This window comes from Cygnus atratus, chromosome 13, assembly GCF_013377495.2.
Source record: "Cygnus atratus isolate AKBS03 ecotype Queensland, Australia chromosome 13, CAtr_DNAZoo_HiC_assembly, whole genome shotgun sequence".
Classification (NCBI taxonomy): Eukaryota; Metazoa; Chordata; class Aves; order Anseriformes; family Anatidae; genus Cygnus; species Cygnus atratus.
Window position 1 is genome coordinate 11,474,214 of NC_066374.1, and position 23,407 is coordinate 11,497,620.

At 63.5% G+C, this 23,407-nt stretch overlaps 4 protein-coding genes across 10 annotated transcripts; all 4 read left to right on the forward strand.

Annotated features, from left to right (window-relative positions):
- The first annotated feature begins 30 nt into the window (after positions 1-30).
- Positions 31-2,859, forward strand: SNX12 (sorting nexin 12). Its single transcript, XM_035541915.2, has 4 exons — positions 31-252; positions 1,740-1,835; positions 2,046-2,170; positions 2,667-2,859. Exons 1-4 carry the CDS (start codon positions 88-90, stop codon positions 2,767-2,769), a joined length of 489 nt encoding a protein of 162 aa, XP_035397808.1. The 5' UTR covers positions 31-87; the 3' UTR covers positions 2,770-2,859.
- Positions 2,860-4,557: 1,698 nt separating this feature from the next.
- On the forward strand, positions 4,558-8,057 carry LOC118245422 (translation initiation factor IF-2-like). Of its 5 annotated transcripts, none has more exons than XM_050713448.1 (8): positions 4,558-5,134; positions 5,215-5,328; positions 5,656-5,781; positions 5,991-6,179; positions 6,906-7,006; positions 7,381-7,453; positions 7,613-7,684; positions 7,865-8,057. In XM_050713448.1, exons 1-8 carry the CDS (start codon positions 4,582-4,584, stop codon positions 7,918-7,920), a joined length of 1,284 nt encoding a protein of 427 aa, XP_050569405.1. In that variant the 5' UTR covers positions 4,558-4,581; the 3' UTR covers positions 7,921-8,057. The 5 variants fall into 5 exon arrangements, with proteins under 5 accessions (XP_050569405.1, XP_035397508.1, XP_050569406.1 ...); XM_035541615.2 differs by having other exon boundaries at positions 6,126-6,179; XM_050713449.1 differs by lacking the exon at positions 7,381-7,453.
- A 2,373-nt stretch (positions 8,058-10,430) lies between these two features.
- On the forward strand, positions 10,431-17,510 carry SLC7A3 (solute carrier family 7 member 3). Of its 3 annotated transcripts, none has more exons than XM_035541912.2 (12): positions 10,431-10,606; positions 12,218-12,625; positions 12,819-12,977; positions 13,058-13,241; positions 13,389-13,501; positions 14,210-14,432; positions 14,638-14,777; positions 14,857-14,959; positions 15,241-15,452; positions 15,911-16,077; positions 16,308-16,416; positions 16,666-17,510. In XM_035541912.2, exons 2-12 carry the CDS (start codon positions 12,256-12,258, stop codon positions 16,797-16,799), a joined length of 1,914 nt encoding a protein of 637 aa, XP_035397805.1. In that variant the 5' UTR covers positions 10,431-10,606; positions 12,218-12,255; the 3' UTR covers positions 16,800-17,510. The 3 variants fall into 3 exon arrangements, with proteins under 3 accessions (XP_035397805.1, XP_035397806.1, XP_035397807.1); XM_035541913.2 differs by lacking the exon at positions 10,431-10,606 and adding an exon at positions 11,096-11,279; XM_035541914.2 differs by lacking the exon at positions 10,431-10,606 and adding an exon at positions 11,790-12,096.
- A 2,188-nt stretch (positions 17,511-19,698) lies between these two features.
- On the forward strand, positions 19,699-22,098 carry LOC118245493 (serine protease 23-like; the record flags this gene model as incomplete). The annotated part of the gene is made up of 2 exons (XM_035541722.2): positions 19,699-19,841; positions 20,297-22,098. Coding segments are annotated over 2 exons (1,227 nt in total), but the record flags the coding sequence as incomplete, so codon positions are not given.
- Positions 22,099-23,407: the final 1,309 nt, after the last annotated feature.

Sequence of the window (23,407 nt, forward strand, 5' to 3'; positions counted from 1 at the left end):
GGGCGCGGGGCGCGGGCGGGGCCGCGCGGGCTGCGGCAGCGGCCGGGCCGGGGCCGAGGCGGGCGGGGCGGCGGCGGCGGCGGCACCATGTCGGAGGCGGCGGTGGCCGACACCCGGCGCCTGAACGCCAAGCCGCAGGACCTGACGGACGCGTACGGGCCGCCCAGCAACTTCCTCGAGATCGACATCTTCAACCCGCAGACCGTGGGCATGGGCCGCGCCAGATACACCAGCTACGAGCTCCGCATGAGGGTGCGGCCCCCGGCGGGGACCGGGGACGGCGGCGGGACGAGGCCCGGGGACCGGGGGAGGGCCGCGGGGGGGGGGCCCCGGGAGCCGAGCCCCGGCGGGGGCGGGCGGCTCCTCAGCGGCTCGTCGGCGGGCCCGGCCTCAAGGTCAGGGCGCTGGCAGCCGGTGGGGCCGCGGGGGCCTCCCGCTGCGGGGCGCGGGGAGCGGGAGGGGACGGAGGTGCCGGCCCGGCTCCTGCGCCTCCTCCCTCAGACGGCCCCGGGCCTGGTGCTCGGGCACCGCCGGGAGGTGCCGAGCAGGCCGCGGCTGCGTGCGGCTGCTTCTCTTGTGCACGGAGGGACCGCGGGCGGCAGCGTCCCGGGCCGTGCCCGCGGTACCGCCTGGTTACCCCTGGGAGAGAACTTGGTCGCTTGACCGAAATTCTGTACGCCGGGAGGGCGCGGGGCGGGCGGAGCAGCTAACCAGGCTGAGCTGCGACCCCTCCAAGGCTCCGCGTCTGACAGCTGAAGCAAGTGAAACTGAGCTTCCCCCGAAAAGAAAGTTACCTCCAGTGCCTGTTACGGTGCTGGCACAGACCTGCGTTCACAGCATGATTTAGCTGCTAAGTCTCCGCTGCCTTTCAGAAGCATTGGATATTTACTTTTTTTTCTGTCCTGCTTCTTGGTTTCCGTCAGCCTGCTGGCAGACGGCGATGAGAGCCTCGTAGTCTCACTGAAACTAGCTCTCGCAGAGAGGCTTTGAAGGCAGACGGTTTTATTTTGCGGATCTGACCCTGAACATAGTTAAATGTGTTGCAGGGGGACTTGTATACGTCTGGGTGCTGTGTGTCAGGTTGTGCTGCCTTAGTCCCCTTAATGTTTCAGAGCATCTCAGTAGTGCAAAGATGATGTCCCTGTAGACGTCAGTCTTTAGAATTTTTTGGAGGAGGAAGGGGAATTGCTGCAAGTTGCTCTGGTGGCGCAGGGCCCACCAGAAAAAGCTGCTCGTCCGTTAGGGTGGCAGTCTGTTCTGAGAGGAGATCGTAGCGCGAGGTCTGGCCTTGGGCAGCTGCAGGGACAAGATTTCCTCCCTTTTTTCTTCCATGGAAACGCCACTGTCGGGTAGGAGGTTCTTCTGCTCTGCAGGCTGCCGTGAAGCTGTCTCGTAGATCACCTCAAAATGGAGTGAACTCGGGAGAAAAAAAAATCAGCCTTGTCTGCATTTGTAAGCCCTGGTTTCAGTGTGCGCCCCTGGGTGGGGTGCGTGTTCCTGAAATAGTAACTTGAGGGGGAGGGAATGGCTGGCTCCAAGTAGCCTGGCAAGTGCTTGCTTGATTCTGAAGGGCTTCGGTGCTTGTGCTCTGTCCTGAATAATGAAGCTGGGTGTTCTTGTGATGCGTTCTTCTCAGGGGGCTTGGTTTTCTAAACGCAGCTTCAGGTTTCAATTGCATGTTGAAATGCTATCTGGCTTCCGAAGCAAACCTGCAAATTAACTGCTTCTCTTCGTTACAGACAAACCTCCCGATCTTCAAATTGAAGGAGTCATGTGTGAGGAGACGATACAGTGACTTTGAATGGCTGAAGAATGAGCTGGAGCGAGACAGTAAGGTGAGGTCTAACTCAGACCTGCCTGTTCCTGCGAGTGGGTCCTATAGGAGCAGTTGTAGTGACAGTCTTGCCCAGAAGAGAGGCTGTGGTGGGGCAGCTGCTGGGCTTGATCTCTGGCCGTGTGGTGGTGCTGGAGATGAGCGTCAAATGGTTTAGGATGCCCTCTCGCGGGTGGCACTTCTGCTGACAGGAGTGGTTCTTTGCTTTCAGATTGTAGTGCCACCGCTGCCTGGAAAAGCTTTGAAACGACAGCTTCCCTTCCGAGGAGACGAAGGCATCTTTGAGGAGTCCTTCATTGAGGAGCGGAGACAGGGCCTAGAACAGTTTATTAACAAGTAAGCTTGATGTCCTGGGCTTGCCGTGTGCTTGCCCTCCCAGCTACTGCTGGCAGAAGAGGGTTGTGGGTTGACCAGGAAGGAGTCTTGATCTGCTGCGTGCAAGTGCTGTGCTAAAGGATGGTGCCTGCAGCCAGGTGATGAAACCACAGTTCCGAAGTAAATCCTACCTCCGGTGTAGGTTGTGTTCAGTGCTCTGTTCTGAGAGTGAAGCAAATATTAGCAAACTGGCTGTGTTAGAGACCTGCTGCCTGGGTAGCGCTGGCTCAGGATGGTTGTGATCTGCTGCAGTGCATGCTGTGGGGTGTGTGCTCTGTTCAAGCATCTGTTTGTGGCCCTGCCGTACTGACCTGGTGACCTTGGCCTGAGCCCAGCAGGGCTGTGCTTGGGGCTGGCTGCCTGTGGATGAGGCCCGCCTTGCTCTCTCCCCACAGAAGTGGGCGTGTGGGGATCTCGGCGGTGCCTGTGCTAACCTCCACGTCTGATTTTCTTCCAGAATTGCTGGACACCCACTGGCACAGAACGAGCGCTGCTTACATATGTTCCTGCAAGAGGAGACTATTGATAGGAATTACGTCCCAGGGAAAGTGCGCCAGTAGGAGCACCTGGCACTGTCTTCCTCCATTCCACCCTCCCTCCTGCAAAAATGACATTTATTTTTACACTAAATCTGTCTTCTCTGAACCAGCTTTTCCTCTCTTGAACCTCCCAGTTTGTTCAGTATTTTCCTCTTTTGTAACTGGCAGCAGCTTGTTCTACTGGGCTGTGGTCTTGGCCTAAAGGTATGAAGATTTATGCAAGTGAACGTGTTGTCCCGCACCTAGCGGCAGGTGTGAATAGGTGTGGAGCAGGAACTTGCTTATGGCATTATGGTGTAGGAGCTGCCTCTCTCCCTGTACAGAAAGGTATGAGATGACCTTCACTCCCCTGTCCATGCAGCCCCAAGCATCTCTGCAGGAGACTCTGAAGAATAGCAGTTGTCATGTTGGTCAGTGATTGCATCAGGTATTAGAGTTTTAGTAAGGCTTATCCGAAACAGTGAGTATAGGTGCCTGGGTGTGTTGGTCCCTCGTCCACCCCCTTCGCCCTGCATGAAATCCCCATTCCTCACTGTCTGGAAGCGCTGAGACCCAAGACTTACTCTAACCCTGCTCTCAGCCTCCTGCGTACAGACCTGTTTGGTGTGTTAGTGTTAATCCCCCTCCTTTCTCGCGTGCTGCTGGCAGCTCGGGGGGTTTCCACGCCGTGCGCTCTCCTGATGCTCTGTGAGAGCAGTTTGGTGCGTGGAAGCTGGGCTAGCCTGGGCTGTCGCGGCGTGTGCTGCGGGGCCTCGGCCCAGGCTTTAAAAATGCCCCAGCTAGCTCTGCCGTGGGCTGGTGCCGTGGCGTCGCCGGCAGCACCCGGTTCAGCTGAGCTGCGGTGACCTTATCCTGTGCCCCAGCTGCAGAAGGGAGGGGATCCGTCTGGCCGAGGAAGGAGCAGGAGGAGGCCGGGGGCTGTTGCAGCGCAGTGGTGGCGGCAGCTGCAGGAGGAGCCTGGCGCGGTGCTCAGAGCGAGGGTGGCACCACCTCTCCGGAAAGGGACGGCAGAAAGTGCTAGGTCAGTCCTGGGCTAGACGCTTGTGTGTGGAGCAGGGTAAGGACTGATAGGTTTTTGTTCGTGTTTTGTTTTTTCTCTCCAATGAGCTAGGCAGTTACTGATGTGGAAGGGAAGGCACAAGACTGGTCAGGGAACCGTCCAGAGCTTGGGAGAGACCACGAGGCTGTGACTTGCTGCACCAGAGCCGTCCTTTGGAGACCCCTCTGGCTTTCACAGCTGCATCGAGCAAGGCTTGGCCTCTGCTCGGGAGCTCCTGGGGTCACCACTCGGTCATTTTGTGGCAGCGCGGTTGAGCCTTTCTCGGGGCGCAGGCCTGCGGTGGCCGACCTCCCGTCCCTGCCAGGCTTCCTGCCAAGCACGTCCCCCAAGGCCTCCGTGGTGTCCCCTGGGTTTTCTGGTGAGGACCCGATGCTCGTGGGCGAGAGCTGGGTCTGAGAGATGAGGACGAGTTGCTGAAACCGGGAGGGAGCTGCTCCGGGGGCCGGCTGGGGCTGCAGGGCCGGCGGAGGTCCCCCGCCGTCCCTTGTCCCCGCCAGCCCCCGCTTGGGGAGGGCTCCCCTCGTCCCGCGTGTCCCGCTGCGGGGCTGCCTCCACGCGGCTGTCCCCCCCCCCCCCCCCCCCCCCGTCCAGTGTAACCTCCGGGTCCGTTCGCATTAAACCACTGTGAAGCCAAGTCTCTGCCTCGTCCTGCGGGCTCGGGGGGAGGGCGGGGGGGGGGCGGGGGGGCGACCGGGGCCGGCCTCCGCCCGGCAGAGGGCGCGGCGGGGCGGGCGGGCGGGGGGGGTGCGTGCCCTTGGCTCGGGCCGGCCGGGATGCGGCGGGCGGAGCGGCCGGCGGCGGGGCCCGGCTCTCCGGGCTGCCCCGACCTGCTGCTGCACGTCGGCGGGCCGGGCTCGCCGCTCTCGCCGCTTTTCCTCAGCTTCTTCGAGGAGGAGTGCAGCGCCATCGCCGCCCGCCTGCGCGTGGGAGCCGCCGCCGCCGCGGGGCCGTCTCCGGGGGGCGCCGCCGCCGGGCCCGTCACCTCCACGCCCGTCGCCTCCGGGCCCGTCTCCTCCACGCCCGTCACCTCCGGGCCCGTCGCCTCCGCGCCGCTGCGCCCCTCGCAGCCCCCCGCCGGGGACGCCCCCGGTGCGACCCCCGGGGAGCCGCGGCCCCGCTCCCGCCTCGCCCGGCCGCAGCCCCGCAGGGCCGCCCGCCTCGGGACCGGGCAGGGCGCTCCGGGCCGCTCCGGGCCCCCCGGCCGGTCCCCGGGGAGCGGAGCAGCGAGGCCTTCCCTGGGCCGTCCGCGGGCGTCGCTGGGGCGGGAGCCCCCCAGGGCCGGCCGGGGGCCGGGAGCCCCCGCAGCGAGGCTCGCCCTGCCCTCAGGTGAGCCCAGCCGGAGGGAGCCCGGCTCCGGGCACCGTGGTCTCATCACCCCCGTGCCCGACACCCCCTGCGTCCCCCAGGTACGAAGCCGAAGCCGGCTGCCAAGCCCAGGCTGCAGCACCCCGGTGGGGCTCCGCAGCTGGCGCTGCCGTCCGCCGTCCCCAGACCCACCCCCCGGGACAAGGAGACGGAAAGTAATTCGGCAGGGCAGCTTGGGGGGCACCTAGAAGGGAGCAGGGGGAAGGCCTGGGCTGCAGCGTGGGGAAGGGACGGGGGGTGGGGAGTCCCTGGAAGCATCCCAGGGGATGCGCTCGTGCTGCGAGCGGTGCCTGGCCTCCCACCCACGCGCACTGGCGACCTGGGGGCTTGCGGCCTCTCCCCGTGCTCTCGCGGGGCGGCAGGGGTGCTGGTGCCCCTGGGCATGGGACAGGCACCTGGCCGAGCCCAGGGCTGCCCCGGGAGAGACGTGGTGTAGCTGCCTCGCAGCTGCAGTTCCTGTGCCTGATGTTCTTCCCCTCCAGCTGCTGCCAAGGCTGCGGGTCACAGACAGCCCTCTAAGAGGCTTTCTACAGCAATCCCTACCGTGGCTTCTCGCTCCCGACTGCGGCCGCCAGGAAGAGTGGCTTCCCCCAAGCGCTCTTACCTAGGTAAGGGGGAGCCTGGGCAGAAGCCCCTTGGGCTCCAGCACCGTGGAGGAGGAGAGCTGGAGGCCTGGGGAGGGCACTCGGCTTCCAGCTGCAGAGTCCAAGGCTGATCCTGAGGAAAGGACAGGAGGGGGCAGTGTGTGCTTAGGCTCAGAGGAAGGGCAGCGAAACGCAGAGCAGCAAGGCTGCATGAGGTCCCTTTCCCTGGAGAGGCACCCAGAAAGAGCCTGAACAAACCTGGTGCTCTGGTTCACCTGTGGAACAGCGAGCGGCCCTGGCTGCTGTCGGGGCACTCCCTGAGCAGGGCTCTGATGCTCTTCGTTTTGGTTTCCTGGACCCTACTTCAGGATCGACTACCCAGGAGCTGCTGTGCAACAGGACCCGAGAGCTGAAGGAAAACGGTGAGAGCACAGCGTGGCCGTTTGCAGCGTGGGGTGGGCGGGCAGGATGGAGGCCTGGTCCCACGCAGGAATGCAGCCCTTCGGGACAGGGCCTGCTGCAGGCAGCCTGTGCTCAGCCTTTCCTGGCTCCTAAGTGCTCAAGGCCAGCTGAAAACCAAGTGTCCTTAAAACCAAGTGTCCTGGAGCATGCCCCAGTGGGAGGAGTCTGCGTTTCTGCGTTGTGTTCTGTCAGGTTTTTGTGTTTTGCTTGGGGTGAGCGTTAGGAAACGTGGGCAGCCACCCGAGGCAGCTGCTTGCTGGGGAGTGCCGCTCTCGCTGCAGGGCCCTAACTGACCGTGAGCACCCGGGGATGTCCCGGCCTGCTTTGTGGGCAGGGCGTGCTGCCCTCCCCAGGGACTGCGGCTGCACAGTGAGCTGTCCTGGGCCCTGCAGAGGAAGGGGAAGCTGGGACAAGCTGGTCCCTCTGCTGGGACAGCCCTGCCCTGCCCAGGGCAGCTCTCTGCCTCCCTGTGCTGGCTGGCCCCAAGCAGCCATGTGGGAGCCGATTCTCCCTGCAGAGGGCAGAACCTGCTCAAGGGAGCCAGAGAGAGGCCTTGGAGCCCCTCCAGCAGCTCACGGCTGCTGCCGGACTGCTGCTCCGTGTCTGGGGCAGCGCTGTGCCCTGGCTGAAGAGGGCTGGTGGCTGTGGCAGTTACGTTTCTAGTGAAAACACGACTCTTTTTACAGGCAAGGCTGACCAGACGTGGGTGTGCGTGGGATCCCCTTCTCCCATCGTGTTGCCCCCCGTCCCTGCTCCGGGCTGTGGGGAGGCAGCCCCCGCTGAGCAGGTAAGAGCCAGCGGTGGCCTGGGTGCACCGTGGGGCTTGGGCCAGGTGTGCCGGAGGTGGGAGGTGGTTTGCCTTGGGGCTGCCAATTTCTGAGCTGGCACCCAAGCTGTCCTGGCCTTTCCCTGGTGTTTACATAAGACCTTGTGCATTTGCTGCATGGCTTTGCATCCTCCCCAGTGGTCAGGGCACTACAGGCTTCTGTTCAGTTAATTTTTTTAAGGAAGTTTTGAAAGATTTACAGCCCTTACGGCTCGTGCCATTGTCACTTTTATACCTCCTGACATTTTGGACGCATCCCAGTGTGGGGCCAGGAGAGCCTGTGCTGGGGCTGGGCCATGGGTCACTGCACCCCCCTGACACCCTGCCCTCGCCAGCCTGCAGGTGACCAGCTCTCCCAGGAGCTGAAGCATGTAAAGGACGAGCTGGAGCGAGTGAAGGGCGAGCTCGGTACGTGGGGCTGGCTGCCTTGGGGCTGGAGAGCTGCAGAACAGCTGACTCCTGTGCTTGTGCCAGGAGCCCAGGGCCTGCAGCTCTGTGGGGAGGGGGCTGGCTTCTTGTCTGGGGGTAGAGCCGGACCCCAGCCGCTGACTTGCCTCCTGCCCCCAGCTGACAGGACTGCCCAGTGTGAAGCCTATCGCCAGACAATCTCCTCCTTGCAGGCTCAGCTCAGAGCAGCAGGTATGTCCCCTCGCCGGGGTGAGCCCTTGGTTCTGCACAGGCTGCAGGGATGCTCCTGTGATCCCTTGCCGGTGTCAGTGAGGGCTGCCAGGTGGAAGGGACAAAGCTCGTGGCCTTCCCTGTGGGGCAGGTGCTGAGTGCTGGGAGCAACAGGGCTGTGATGCTGCTCTTGTTCCCCAGGAATCTGGCCAGAAGATGCAGCAGTGGACGAGAACGGTGTCGTGGGGAGAGACTGACAGCCGGCACACGGGGCAGACACAACAGCGACTTGTCCAGGCACCTGAGCTGCTGGGCCAGTGATACTTGTGGAGCACTTGAACAAACGGATATTTTAATTCCTTGTATTTAAAATAAACTTTTTTTTCTTTTCTCAGTGCTGCTTCCCGTCTGCTGGCAGAGGGTCAGCGCCCCGTGCTGCCCGTTCTTCCCCAAGGGGCTGGGCAGAAAGGGCAGCTCTGTCCCAGGCTGCGGCTGCTTCTGCCAGACCAGCCTGTGGGTCTGCTGCACGCAGGGAGGAGGTGGGTGGTGCTGTTGGACCCAGGCACGGCCCGGCCCTGGGGAATCCTTTCTGGAGAAACCTGAAGCTTCTAAGCAGGATGTTTGGACACGTGCTGGTGACAGCCGTGGTGGTGGCAGGGGCAGGTAGCTGCATGGGGAGGTTTCTGCCTTAACCTTCGTGCTGGAAGTGGGAAGAGCCAGCGCTTGCTGATGGCACATTTGGCTCCTACAGCTCTTCGCCGCCTCTTCCCAGTTTAACTGGTGGCTTGCTTGCAGGGCATGGAAGGAACACGTGGGGCTCCGTTCTCCCTCGTTCCTGCCTGCCAGCGCTGGAAGCACTGCTTGCAAGCCCTGCCACGCTGCTTTCTGTCTGTGGTAGGTTGATGTGGGGGCCTCGTCCAACTGCCTCGCGTCTGGGTGAGGCCCTGGTTGAGTCCTGCTTTATGCGGGCAGTGCCCCAGGGCTGGGCCAGGAAGGCTGGCGTGCTCCTGCTCCCCTCTTATCTCAGGCTGGCCTTTTTGGCTGCGTTTGAGTGCCACAGGCAGCCTGTGCCCCTTCTGGGGTGGCTGCGAGTTTCTGGGGTGGCTGCTTGGGGACGCTCCATCACGGAGCTCTGCTCATGGTAGGGGATGGGGCTCCACGGGCTGGTTCAGCTTTGCTTCTGCAGGGCTTTTGGCCCCTTTCTGGCCTGGAGCTACCTCCTACCTGTGCTTCCGTGTAGCGCTGGCTACGCGCACCCTGCTGCTGCCTGCCTTCCTGCTGCTCCTGTTGGGACGTGTGCTTGGCTGCTCTGCGCCTCTGCCTGCCCCCAGCCCTTGGCCCCTGCTGCCGGATGAGGGCCCCGCGTTAGACGGGGAGGTGAGGATGGGGTGCCGTGAAGACGACTGTGGAGCTGCGTGGGAGGTCTGGGAGCTGGGAGTGGGTTTGTCCTGCTCCGTGCCCGGTGCTGCTCCCTGCCCCAAAGCATCCTCCGGATGGCTGCTGCTGTAAGATGGTTTCTGGGAACGGGCGAGTCCCGGTGTCACCACCCACCACGCCGCTGCTCCCGGCACTTCAGCCTCTGCTCGGCAGGGCCGGGCATTTCCCCTAGCACGCCCCTGCCTTGCTGCACCCTGGGGCGCCCCGGACCTGCCCTAGAGTGGCGCCACTGCCCACGCACCGCGGGGCTTTGGCCTGGCCCAGCCGGGTCCCTGCCGGCAACGCAAGCAGTAGCAGGAAGCGCCTGTGCGCTAACAGCGAGGCCGTGGGGGATTTCTGCATCTTGATCTTGAGCCCGCTTCCTTGCTGGCGGGGAGCTGCGGCAGGGAGGGGACGGGAAGGGGCGTTGCTGGGACACGGTTCATTCATCCGCGAGGGAGGGAGAGCGGCGTTTGCATCACGGCCTGGCAGCCGCACGCACAGGATGCCGCCGTGCCGTTTCCATTGCCTTGAGCTCGTCATTTTTCCGAGCGCGGCCTTTTTGTCTTCCGGCCCTTGTGCGTGCGAGCGCCGGGGCGAGGCGGGTGGGCAGGCACCCCCGCGGGGCCCTGCCCGGCACTCCTGCCCGCTCTGCTGCCAGCAGCTCCCGGCCGCGAGCCTCCTGTGCTGGAGCCGGGCTCGCCTGCGCTGCCGGCGCCCGGGCAGGGAGAGGCTGGCTCGCATCCCAGCACCGCTCCCGAGCGAGGCGGCAGCGCCGGATTGCATTGGGAGCCGGGTTTTGGGAGGCTGGCGCGTGCCTCGCTCCCGACGCCAGGCCCTTCTGCGAGGGGAAAGCGCGTCAGCGCCCAACAGTTCTTCCGAGAGGGTGTCCCCCGTGGCGCAGAGCCGCCTGTTGCCGTCAGAGTTTCTCCATCGATCAGACGGGAGAGGAGCGGCGTGGGTGCCAAGTGGGACGCGCCGCCTGCGCAGCACGTGGCGGCAGCTCCCCACGACGTGCCCCCGGCCGAGCTCTGCCCGTGCTCCCCGTGCCCCACGGCAGGGCTGGCCTCCCCCGTGCCGCCCCCGCCCGCTGTGCCCGGCTCTGCCCCGCTGCCACGTTCGGGCTCCGGGAGACCTCGGCCTCTCGCCGCTCGGCCTTTCCCAAGGCAAGCACGGCCCCCGCTGCTCTGGGCAGTTTTCTCTCCCTTCGGCTTTGGCTGCCGAGGCTGGAGAGCTCCTGGGGCGGGGGGGGGGGCCGAGCCGGACCCGGCCGTCGCAGGGCTGCCGCTTAGGACTTTTTTTTTTTTTTTTAATTCCCTCTAAATACGCGGCTTGGGCTCGGCTCGGGGCGGTGCGCTCGGGCATCCGGCGGGCGGAGCCGGGCCGCCTCCCCAGCCCTCCTCGGCGGCGGCGGGCCCGGGGCGAGCCGAGCCGAGCGGAGCGGGACCGAGGCGGAGCACGCCGAGCCCAACCGAGCCGAGCCCAACCGAGCCGCGCCGAGCCGCGCCGAGCCGAGCCGAGCCGCCGGTGAGTCGCAGCGGGCGCCGCCGCCGGGCCGGGCGGAGCCTGGCGCAACCGGTGCCGCGCTTGCATCAGCCGCCGGCAGCACGTGCGGCCGGTACCGGCGGCCGCCCGGGGGCACGGAGCGGGGCGGGAGGCGGCTCCGGGACGGGGCTGCCCCACGGGAGCCGCCCGGTGCCGGTGCCGGGAGCTGCTCTCCCCCGGCCGCCCTCGGCCCCGTGCGCGCCGCCGGGAGCCTGGCGGCGGGGCTGGCCGCGGGCCGCCTCCCCCGGGCTCGGGGCTCGGGGCTCGGGGCTCGCCCCGTTCAGCGCCGAGCTGGCGGCTGCCCCGAGCCGTCGTGCCCCGAGCCCCGGCTCCCGGCTGCTCGGAGGGGAGCGGGGCTCCCGCCGTGCCCGCGGCTTGCGGGGCCGGCCTGGGGCGTGGGGAACCCGCGGGGAAGTCGGGCGGCGCCGGGGGGAGCGGCCGGGGCCGTCCCGGCAGCGGCTTGGACGTGGTCCCGGGGAGGGTGCCAGCGGTGGGGCACTCGTCCCTTCAGAGCTGGCCCGGTCCCGAGCGGCGCTGCCTCGTTGGGCAAGGCTGGGAGCGGCACACGGCGGTTCCGGAGGAGCTTTCATCAGCCCCGGGCTGGCCGGCTGCTCACGGGGAAGCAGCTGAGCCGGTGGTGACGAACGCAACGCCGGTAATCCCCAGCGCTGGGAGCGGGTCGCAGGGTGCTGCTCGCGTGTGCCCAGGCTGATCCCTGCCGTGGGACGTCCCTGCCGAGGTGCGGTGCGTTTCCCAGGCAGGAGAAGGGAACAGCTGGCGCCGAGCAGGCGCTGGTGGGCATCGGGAGCCGCTTTCCAAGCGCCTTCTCTCGCTCTGTGCCCGTTGCCCACCCTGTGGGGTGCCCGTGTGCCAGAGGGTTTGGGGATGGTGGGAGTGGGGAGCTGGGGGAGCAGCACGTTTAGGGTCAAAGGCCACTGGGAGCGTGCAGGGTGCTCGGCAAGGGCCGTCCGCACAAGAGGGTCGTGCAAGGGGGACTGCGAGCCGTGCCTGTGCCTGCCTGGCCGTGCATCCCCGCCGAGGGTGCAGTGCAGATGCTGGGAGGAATCGCCGCGTCCCAGTGACTCAGCCCAGCACGCCGAATCCTCGGCTGGAGGAATGCTTTGTCTCCCTGCCATCGCCTCTGCGCACGCCCACGCGCCAGGCCGGGAGGATGCGCCAGCAGTCAAGTTTGGGCTGAGGGATCTCTGGGCTGCCAAATCAGTGGGGAGTTGCTCAGAGACAGTGGGCAAGCTCTGGGACGTGCCCGGAGCCCCGGGGCATGGACCACACAGTGTTTGTCTAAGCAGCCTATTTCCCAGCACGGACTCGCTGGGTTTGTCTCCGGCTCGCTCTCCTGCCCCTGGGGACTGGCGTGGGAGCTGTGCAGGCGGGGTGCGCGCAGCCCCACACCGCGACGGGGGGAACCAAACAGCCTCTGCCTCGCCAGCGTGGCTGGGGCTCGGTGCTGACAGGTCAGAGCTACAGCTCCTCCAGGCTGCAGTGGCACCGCCGCCTGCCCTGCTCCTGCTGCGTCTGGCCTCGGCTCCACGCAGGACTCTGAGCTTCACGCTCCTACGGTGGCTTCTCTTGCAGGGTTTTTGAGCAGCTGAGCACCACCTGCGGAGGACAAGATGTTCGGGGGAAAAATGAGCAGCGTTGGGAAGAAGCTGATCCGCCGGCGCATGGTGGATCTGAGCTCCGAGGAGACGCGTTTCGCTCGCTGCCTCTCCACGCTGGACCTCATAGCCCTAGGGGTGGGCAGCACGCTGGGGGCTGGTGTGTACGTGCTGGCCGGGGAAGTGGCCAAGGATAGGGCTGGTCCCTCCATCGTCCTCTGCTTCCTGGTGGCTGCACTCTCTTCGGTACTGGCTGGGCTCTGCTACGCAGAGTTTGGGGCCCGCGTCCCCAAGACTGGCTCTGCCTACCTCTACAGCTACGTGACAGTCGGCGAGATCTGGGCTTTCACGACCGGCTGGAACCTCATCCTGTCCTACGTGATAGGTACGTGGCTCTGCCGGACGGGCACGGGAAGCATGCCGGCACTGTGCCGACGGAGCCCCAGCGAGCGGTGCTTTGAGGAGCGCGGGAGCAGGGTGCGGGATGGGTGCTTTGGGGCTCAGCAGGAGCTGGTGTTGGGGTGGGGGACCGGTGCTGCCACATGCCAGGACCAACGTGCAGCTTTGCCGTCGGCCAGGTACAGCCAGCGTGGCCCGAGCCTGGAGCGCAGCGTTTGACAACATCATCGGCAACCACATCTCCACCTTCTTCATGAATAAGACCACGGTACATGTGCCAGGGGTGCTGGCCGAGCGCCCGGACTTCTTTGCACTGATCCTGATCGCCCTGCTTACTGGTGAGTGTGCGGGAGCGGCTCCGTGGCACCGCGGGAGACACGGTGCAGGTGTGACCCCGCTCACACCCTCTGTCCCACAGCGCTGCTGGCCTTCGGCGTCAGCGAGTCCGCTCTGGTGAACAAAATCTTCACGGCGGTGAACCTCTTGGTGCTGGGCTTCGTCATCATTGCCGGCTTCATCAAGGGAAACATCAAGAACTGGCAGCTCACGGAGCAGGACTACCTCGATCTCGTGTTCCCAGACGTGCCGGATGAGGAGGTCAGGTGAGGAGAGCAGATGTGCCAGCAGAGGGTCCGGCCAGCCGGTGCGCAGCGCAGGGCTGGCACCGCGCTGTCCCCTGAAGCACCACGCGTGCAGGAGGGTGCCGTGCACCCCGCCGCAGCCTCACCCGCTCTGCTCCTTTCTTCCAGAATAAAAGACTTCGGATCCGGAGGGTTTGTCCCCTTTAAGCTGGAAGGGATCCTGACTGGTGCCGCCACGTGTTTCTATGCCTTTGTGGGGTTCGACTGCATCGCCACCACAGGTAGTGCCTCGAGCAGGGCACGGCTCCGTGAGCTGCTCCCAGTGCGGCTGCTGGCAGCTCGTGGGGAGGGAGCACGGCGCTCGCTCCTGCCCATGGGAAATGGCTCGTCCCGCTGCTGTGGCAACTCCATCCCCAGCTGCACCAGCACAAAAGGCCTGGAATCGGGGCTCCCTGTGAGGCATGGTGAGAGCAGGGCTGCTCCCCACCTGCCTGGGCAGCTCCGGGGCTGCAGGGAGCCTTTCAGCTGCAGAGACGAGGCTGCAGCCGTGCTGGGAATTGCTGGTGCTCGTGCTTATTTCACAGCCTCAAGCAATGTTCTTTTAAATGACTAAGTTCACGTAGAATCGACTCGGTGGCGTGCAGGGAGCCCTCTTAATTTCCCCTCATTCCTCCAGGAATCTACTTAGCAGGTTGCTGGTACAGACTGTTCTGCCCAGCCTCCTGGCCCACGGGGCTGCCTGGAGCAGCCGCCTCCTGTGCCGACCGCGGAGCCCCTCGCCGGGGACTGCGGTGCCGCAAGGAGCACACCTGTGCAAAGCTCAGGGCAGAGGGCAGCGTGGCTGCGGTGCTACCCCCACGCTTATGCGGAGGATTTGGGTACAGCAGGGAGCTGGAGCTGCAGGCGGGGGCAGAGGGCTGGGCATGGCCGCGGGGCTGTGTTGCAGAGTGGGGACGGATGGGGACAGACGCTGCCTTTCCTCTGTGCAGGGGAGGAAGCCAGGAATCCGCAGCGCTCCATCCCCATCGGCATCATCGTGTCCCTCCTCATCTGCTTCGTGGCCTATTTCGGGGTCTCTGCGGCACTCACCCTCATGGTGCCCTACTTCCTTCTGGACAAGGGGAGCCCGCTGCCCGAGGCTTTCAAGGCAGTGGGCTGGAAGCCCGCCCGCTACGCCGTTGCTGTCGGCTCGCTCTGCGCGCTCTCCACCAGGTAGGACCAGCCCCATCCGTGGTGCCGCCTGTCCCACTGCGGGGCTGGGGGCACGTGTCCCAGCTGAGCAGGGCGTCTGCCCTATGCAGCTCCTGTCCTGCTCCCAGCACAAGCCGGTCCTTTCCTTCCCTGGATGGTGGGTGCAGACGGCTCGGCTTGTCTGGCCACCATCCGGCAAGCCCTGAGCTGTCTCTCCCCACGGCAGCTTGCTGGGCTCCATGTTTCCCATGCCCCGCGTGATCTACGCCATGGCAGAAGACGGGCTGCTCTTCAAGTTCCTCTCCAGCATCAACAGCCGCACCAAAACTCCTCTTTCGGCCACTATCACCTCCGGGCTCCTTGCAGGTAAGGCTTCTGGTGGCCACCTTGTGCTCAGTCCCCCAGCAGACCAGGGCTGTGCTCACGCTGCCCATCCTCGTTGCAGCGGTGATGGCCTTCCTGCTTGAACTGAAAGACCTGGTGGACCTCATGTCGATCGGCACGCTGTTGGCCTACTCCCTGGTCGCCGTGTGTGTGCTCATCCTCCGGTGGGTGCCTCCTCTCGTGCTGGGTCTCGCCTTGGGGTGGACGCTCCTCGCTGGCGTCGCAGCCAGCCCGGGGCTTGTGGCCACAGCTGAAGCCCGTGAGATGGAGGCTGCGTGGTGCCTCCAGGCACATCCGTGGGGCGGTCACCACGGGGCTGCTGGCGGAGCAGCATGGGGCTGGCAGCGCAGGAGGGGTACAGAGGGTGTTGTTGTGTCCCCGGGCTGGGAATATCCTCAGGCTCTGCTCCAGCTTGCGCAGCACTGAGCAGGTCCTGTCTGCACAGGTACCAGTCTGGGCAGCTGAACTCCCCAAAGGCCGTGGAGATGCTGGAGCTGAACGGGAATGAGGAGGAGAGGGTTGTCATGAACCCAACCATCGCTGCCATGGGCGCCAAGGAAAAAGAGAAGCTGTCCCTGACGACACTCTTCAACCCGTCCTCAGACACCCCCACAGCGCTCTCGGGGCGCATCGTCTACGCCTGCGTCTCCGTCATCGGTGAGTGAGTGGGAGGCAGCGGCTGATGCTCCTGGCCTGCCCCGTCCTGCCACACGGCCGGGCTTGCTGGCTCCTTGCTGGAGAGCAGCACTGCCCCAGGGCGTGTTGGTGTGTCAGTGTGTCCCTGCAGACCCGGGAAGGGAGCTGAGAGTGCTCAGGCTCAGCCGGTGATCCGTGCATCAATGGTTTCATTGTGCAGGCAGAACAGGGCAGCTTAGCAAGGTCTGTGTAGGTGTCGGAGCTGGGTTTGAGCCCAGCTGAGCACAGGCTTCTCTCGGCTTGCCAGGCTGGAGAGTTCCTCCTGGTAAAGTGTTGAGGCTTTGGAGTGGATGTTGGAGGATCTGTACATGACCAAGAGGAGGTTGTGGCTCAGCCCCACAGCACAGAGAGTTGCCACGGAGGTGCGGGTCTGTACAGCCACGCGCTGTGCAGCACAGTGACTGCCTCCTCTCTTGCAGCCACCCTAATCACAGTCATCTGCGTGGTCCTGACCCTCAAGGTGAATGCGCTGAAGGAGGCCGATGTGGGCTGGATCTCGGCCCTGGTGCTGCTCCTGGTGGCTCTGCTCATTCCCACCATCATCATTTGGAGGCAGCCGCAGAGCAACGCGAGGTTGAACTTCAAAGTGAGTGCAGCCTCTGGGAGCTTGTTGTCTACATCCCTCTGGACCCAAGGCTGGTGCAGGATCTGCCAGGACTTGCTGCTGGGCTTTTACCATCCAGAAATGTCCAGGGCCTGGAGGCACAGCTCTCCGAGGCGCAGCCCCTGGAGTGGAAGTGCCCAGGTGGCGGGGCATCCTCAGTCCCAGCCAGGTCCCTCGGGCACGGCTGATGTGGCACCTCTTGTCCCTTGCAGGTACCTTTCCTCCCGCTCCTTCCGCTCATCAGCATCTTCGTTAACATCCTGCTGATGGTGCAGCTGAGTGCCGGCACCTGGGCGCGATTTGCCATCTGGATGGCCGTGGGTAGGTGGCCTGGAGGGGAGCGTGGTGCTCGCGTGGTGTGGGGTCTGCCCTCTGCTGCAGCATGGTGGCCTTGTGTCTGCTGGATGTGGAGAGGAGCCTGTGCATGAAAGCATCTGTGCTGGGCAGCCTGCAGGGTGGCCCTGCGGGTGATCTTGGTTCTCTGGCTTCTGCCCATCAGCAGGGCCTCCCTGGAGAGGCCATTACGCTGGCAGCCCGCTACCGTGCATCTCATTGTAGGATCTCTTGCAGGTTTTATGATTTACTTTGGCTACGGGATTCGGAACAGCGTGGAAGGGAAAAATGCGAAGGAGCCCCGTGCCGTGGCCGAGAAGCCTCTGCAACACCCTGAGTTGGACCTCAGCCCCGGGGCCACCGCGGTCTGAGGGAGGCGGCAGCCGCGATCGACACCGGTACTCGGAGGACTCTGCCAGTATTCCTGTGCTGGGATGGGACTGCAACCCGCACGGCACAGGCATCCCCCAGCCCACGGAGAGCGAGCCCAGAGTCCCGCGGAGCTGGGCCGTGCGCTGCCCTTTCCCCTCGCGGAGCAGAGGTTGCGGAGACGAGGCCCCAGGCCGGGTGGGCGAGCTGGTGGCCCGGGGCTGCTCCCTGCAATCCCCCCCGCCGAGGGGCAGTGACACCGGCACGGCCCTCCCACCGTGGAAGCTGCTGTCAGAAATGCTGCTTTTCCTTCCCACGAGAGGCCCGTGTGATGGTGCAGCTTCATTCGCCCTGTCTGTCCGTGTGGCTGTGGTCACCTCCTCTGTGTGCTTCCCAAGCGTTGGCTGTGTAGGCGCAGTTGTGACCGTGCCCGGAGCCGCGCGGTGAGGCTGGACGCGGCTCGTCCTGGTACTGCCAGCGCTCTGGGGCTCTCCAGCAGCACAGGGCTCAGCCGCCTGAGGCCCCACTCCAGTTTCGTGCCCCACGCTGAGCCCTGTGCTGCCGGAACCACGCCGCTAGGTGTGAGCATCTGGCTCAGTCGCCTGTGAAGATATCAGCAGTATAGACATGTCAGTGTCCGTACTCGTCTGCCTTTGTACGATTGGTGTTTTTATGTCAATTTTTATACCTATTAAACTCTAAGTGTTTTTTAACCGCTTTGCTCTGTTGGCCCAGCTGCGTCTTACTTTAATGCCCGTGCTCTGCTGCCTGAGCTGGGGCGTGAGAGGGAGCAGAGCAGGGCAGGACCGCGTGCCCCGCTGGGCCAGCTGCCAGCCGCTGCCGGCGTGGAGCAGGGCTTGGCCACAGCCGGGTCGGTGGGAGAGCTGCCAACCAGAGGCACAGCCCTCTGCTCCGGCTGGGGACAGGCCCCTCCAGCCTTCCCCCTGCCCCATGCAGGCCCTCGACCCACGCTCATGGCCAAGCCTCCCACGTTAGCTGGGAAAGAGGGAGCGGTGCCCCAGGGTGGCCCAGCCCCGTGCCTCTGGTGCCTGGGTGCAGGACACCAGCCTGCCGTGGCCTTGCCCTGCATGGCGTGGGAGCGTGCCACCAGGTCCCAGGGCACAGGCTGCGGTAAAGACCTTGGAGATATCCCCCAGAGGCTCCAGCACCAGCCTGCAGAGGAAGCGGGGCCAGGAGGTGGGCTGCATCCATGTGAGAAGATGATTTCCCAGATTCTGGTCTGGTCTAAATCAGCCCTGACAGATTATTTTGCGAAATAAACTAATTTAGGGCAGATGGATCTTGCGTGGATTTGGCATCTCTCCTTGTTTACTGGCAGCCGAGCAGGGTCACCGCACGGTCAGCAGCGAGAGCCCCACACCATCGGCTCTGCTTGGTCCCGGGGCTGCAGCTGCAAGCCCTGCCCCAGGGCTCGGCGGGGAGGAGAAGGGGCTGCCTGGCTCCACGGCACCCCCCGGGCTGTGTGCTGTGCCTGTGTCCCCACACGTGCCCCTGAGCGTGGCCGTGCCTATGTTGCTGTGTGCGTGCCGGGCAGTGCCTGTGGCCTGAGCCAAGCCGAGCTGCCCTAGGAGCAGGTGCCAGCCCCATCCTCCCCGGGCCGGTGCCGGCCGGGTGCAGGTAGGTGCCTCCCATCCCCGTGGGGCCAGGCAGGGCCGGGGGTGGCAGCCAGGACTCGTGTGCCAGCCCCGGGCAGCGCCTCTGCCTTCCACGGGCGCCGTTATCAGTCTCGCAGGCTCCACATGTCGGCTGGGGAGGAGGATAATGAGGCTCCGGAGCCCCAGCGTGGTGTGGGCTCAAGGGAGACGTCTGCGCCGCTCCCACCGCCCGAACTGCTGCCTCGGCAGCCTGCGGGTGGCCCGGCGAGGTGCTGCGATAGGGATGCAGCGCTCTGGGGCCAGAAGGATGCTCGTGAAGTGACAGACCTCAGCTCCCAGGTGTTAGGGGCTCCAAGGTGGGCTTCCCCCTTCCCTGCGAGCCTGAAAGGGCAGTCCTCTGCTCAGAAAATGCAGCAAAAAGCAGTACCCTGGAGCCTGGCGCCGCTGCCACGAGCCTGGGCCCTGCGCACAGCCACCCATGGATGTTTGTACCATTGTGTGGGGCCTTTCTGCTCTGGGGGATGGCTCTGCCCAGCTGGGAGAGCACCAGAGGGAACCAAGCGAGGCTGGAGCTGCTCCCCTGCGTGTGCCTCCGGCTCTGCTGCTGCTGTGTGGGTGCCAGGCAGGCCGGGCACGCACGTGGGCAGGGGAGCCAGGGCTGGCTCGTGCCTTGGTGCCGTCTCCGCAAAGCCCTCGCTAGCTGCTGTGCCGAGTGGGGGCACTCAGGCAGGACCCCGCCACCTCCCCATCGCCGTCCCCTGGATTTCAGAGGCAGCCCGAGGGTCGCTGTGCCCTGGCTGCTTTTGGCCCAAGCCACGCGGAGGGGCAGGTGGCTGGGGCAGCGTCCCGGCGAAGCCCCGGCTGCGGCCGTCGGCTCGCGTGACGTGCTCGTGGCTGCAGCACCGAGGGGTCGGGGTGCGGAGAGCTCGTGGCTCTCAGCCTCCCTCCGTGGCTCCACCCCTCATTCCCCTGCGACTTTCATAACCCAGCGCGCTGCCACGTGTCCGGCGCAGACCCCGGCTGCCTTGGGGGGACACGGGGCTGGCCCAGAGGAGGTGTCGGAGCTGCTCTCCCTGTGCTCCAGCTGCTTGTCGAGGAAGAGCCTCTGCGGTCAGCCAAGGGGAGCCCATCTCGGTACGCGCGCCGAGGGCAGGATGGAGGTGGAGGGCTGAGCTGCTGCACAGAGCTGGGGTTGGAGAACCTGCCCCTCAGACCGCTCCCCTGCAAGAAAAGGGGTGGCCTGGTGCACGGAGAAGTAATGGCAGATTGGGAACAGTAATCCATTTTGGAGTTAAACCAGGCTGTCTTGTCCTCACTGCTCTGTGACACCACATACTTCAACTCAGGTCTAGCCCTGGAGTTACTGCACCTTTCTCTTCCCCGTAGGAGCAGCGGGACAGAGCTGTCGTCTCCCTCTGCAGTCAGCAGGTACCGTCACACCCTCCTCCTCCTCCTTCTCCCCGCGGGTGATGGGTGGTGGAGCCGGGCTGCTGCTGCCGGGTGGGTGGGACACGTCCCATCGGTGGGGCTCGAGCCCTGGAATCCAGGGAATCCACCCCGGGGCAAGCAGGATTTCTGGCGTGACGGAGGAAACTCATCTGCTCGTGATATTTCTGCAGCAGCGCTCGGTTGCGCTGCTGGGCCTCACCATCCAAAAGAGCTGCAGGAGATCAAAGGTTGGGTTAGATTTCTATCTCCGGTTAGTCACTCAGCTCCAGGCAGGTCCCGACCCTTCTGCTTTCTGTGGCAGCTGCTGAAGCACGCACTCCCCGGTAGCTGGCACAGGGCCACGCGCGGCCGATAATCCCCCAGCCGCGAGCCGCGGCAGGTGGCCGGCTCTCTAATCGGGCAGGCTTAATGGTCTCCTCGCTTTGCCTTTGCAGGTCTGGCAGGATGACTTGCTGCCAGGTGGTTGCCGTTCTCCTGCTTTCCTTCCTTCCCAGCGCTGCAGCTGGCGGCCTGCTTCCTGCCCTCGTTCCCCGGACCACCCTGCAGCTAGGCAGAGCCCGCTTCTCGGCACAGCCTGTCCTGGAGCTGACGACACGCTGCGACGACGCCTGCGCCCGGCGGGAGGCTGCCTTGGCCCCCCAGGATTTCCAGGAGTACCTTTCTTACGAGACAGTGTACGCCAACGGCACCCGCACCCTCACCACGGTGGAGCTGAGCCCTCAGGGGGGCGGCACGGAGAAGAGGCGGCAGAGGTGGCGCAAGCGGCGCAAGCGGCAGATTTACGGCACAGACGGGCAGTTTTCCATCAGCGGGAACCACTTCTTGCTGGACTACCCCTTCTCCGCCACCGTCAAGATCTCCACGGGGTGCACGGGGGTGCTCGTGTCCGAGCGGCACGTCCTCACAGCTGCCCACTGCATCCACGACGGCAAAGACTACGTGAAGGGGGCCAAGAAGATCAAGGTGGGCTTCCTGACGCCGCTGCAGAGCGCTGGCAACAGGACGGGGCCGGGGGGGCTGGCGATGCGCTGGGCTCGCGTGCGGCGCACGCAGGTGCCCAAGGGTTGGATTCGGAGCCCCAACTCGGTCAGCATGGACTACGACTACGCCCTTTTGGAGCTGCGCAGGCCACACCAGCGCCCCTACATGAAGCTGACGGTGGCTCCAGCAGCGGAGGAGATGGCTGGGAAGAGGATTCATTTTTCGGGGTTTGACAGCGACCGGCCGGGCGAGCTGGTCTACCGCTTCTGTGGGGTGGAGGACGAGACGGCCCACCTCATCTACCAGCACTGCGATGCCAGGCCTGGTGCGTCCGGCTCTGGGGTGTATGGCAAGGTGTGGGACCCCGTCCAGCACAAATGGGAGAGGAAGGTGGTTGGGGTCTTCTCTGGGCACCAGTGGCTCGAGGTGGCCGGGGAGCAGCATGACTATAATGTTGCCGTTCGCCTGACTGCTCCGAAGTTTGCTCAGATTTGTTACTGGATCAAAGGGGACTATAAAAGCTGCCGGAACGAATGAGAACTGGAGCCTTCCTTTTCCCCTCCCCAATGCAGAAGGCTTTGAGCGTGGTGTTGCAGAGTGGATGCACGGCTGAGGAGCACGAGGAGGAGCAGCATCTCCTGCCAAAACTGCTCCACCACTAAACTTCATTCTGTTCTCTGTCCTGAAGGAACAAGGTCCCTGCAGATCACAAGGGATCCAGCGGAGAGACTCACTAAGCCTGAAGGGTGCGTCAGCTCCTTTGGTTGGTGCTGGTGGGAACTCGGCATCGGGTTCTTTGCACAAAGAGCTCGGCTGTCAGTCAGGACCAGCGGCCTCTGCCTCGAGCCGTTAACTGTTAACCGCTTGGAGAGGCAGCCACAGGCCTGTGCTTAGCTGCACCGAGTTTCTCTTGGGTCTCATCAGGTCTCTGTTTGTGGGCTGGCACTGCCCAGCTTGGCACTGCCCCAGCTCTGTGAGGACAAAGGATTTTTTCTTCTAACGGCGTCTTTGTGTGCCGATGAAAGGTGCCTGAAAGGGAACCCTGGAGCCTGAGGCTTCTGGGCACGGTGTCAGCAAGGAGCCCGGCCAGGACAGGAGGGGCTGCTCCAGCGTGCGGGCAGAAGCAGCACGTGACGGCACTCTTGGAAAGGACACCTCTTCCAACCCGTGCAGCGTGGTGCCACGTGGGTGCCGCCGCACCACAGCACAGGCTAAGATCTGGGAGCGCCTATTTACTTGTAAACCTCCTCATCTCTCTTTGGTTCTCTTTGGGCTGCCTTTAGGAGGAAGGGACCCTGGCATTTACTGCAGCTGTAGTATTTGAGATGGATTATTTTATGCAAATACATGTATTTGAATAAAAGTCAGCACAAAGCTCTTTGCAAAGGTTATGTTGAAAGGAGAACGGTGCACAACTTGCCGACCCTGCTTTGGGACTCGTAAAAGGATGGAGATACTCTCCCTTCAGACCAAAGCAAGCAGGACAGGCAGAGCTGTGTAGAGCTGAAATTGCAGTATCTTGCAAAAATAGGGACAGAAATGCCTCCACAGTCATAACCCAGGCACCTGACCGAACAGCTTCCCACATGCTCTGTCAGATCCATAGGAATGATACTTCCAACAGGCCCTACCAGGCTCTCCCAGGAGCAAAGCAAGAGTTTATCTTGTTTCCCTACCTCATATACACACGATTCTGTTGCTGATCTGAGTTTCATGGCAGATTTCCCTCCCTGTCTTCCCCACATACTCCCTTTTGCTTGCTGTGTTTGCCCAAGCAATTATTCTATGTAATCCATAACCTCCAGAAGGGACTTCGTGCTGATGCTGCTTTCCCAGACTGGACAGACGACTGCTTGTTTTTTGCTCTTATGTCAACGTCCCCCTCCTTTTCGCTGCATGTCAGGGGCAGCCTGCATCGCAGGCTTGTCAACTCTGTCATTCCTTAGGTCTGCTGAGGTCTAAATGTGCAGTTCCTTCAAGATCCGTGACAGTTATACTGATGCAGCAACCTGACTTGCAAAACAAGCAGGTAGGAGACATTTCAACAAATTAAATGCTACACCCGCTCCCACTCAGTTCTAACATAAGTGTTAAAATAATTTAAATTGTATGCCTGGTCTGCACATGTGCTCAACAGAACAGTATTCATTATCTTGGATGAGACAGTGCATGAAAAATCCCAATTACACATTACTGGAGAGGGAGCAGCTGCTATTATTTTCATCACACTAAACCAATTTACAGTCACAATTTAACTTGTCCAGTGGAATTGCTTACCCTGGCTGGGAGGTGCTTAGGGACAGATCAGTAGGTGTTCTAAACTCTTCTGGTCCCTTGTCTGGACCCTACAAACAGCTTAATAGTGTTAGCCATGCTCTTCTTAAATGGAAAAGAAAGCACGGGGGGGTTAATAACAAACACAAGGAAGGGAGTTCTTAGTTCCTTCCACTCTTAAGTGCACATTAGACTTTTATATTGCTTTCTACACACCTCAAGTCGTGGAACAGGTATCAGGACAGTGAAGTTTTCCTGGAATCTGCTGGTGTGAAACATAAAGACTTGTC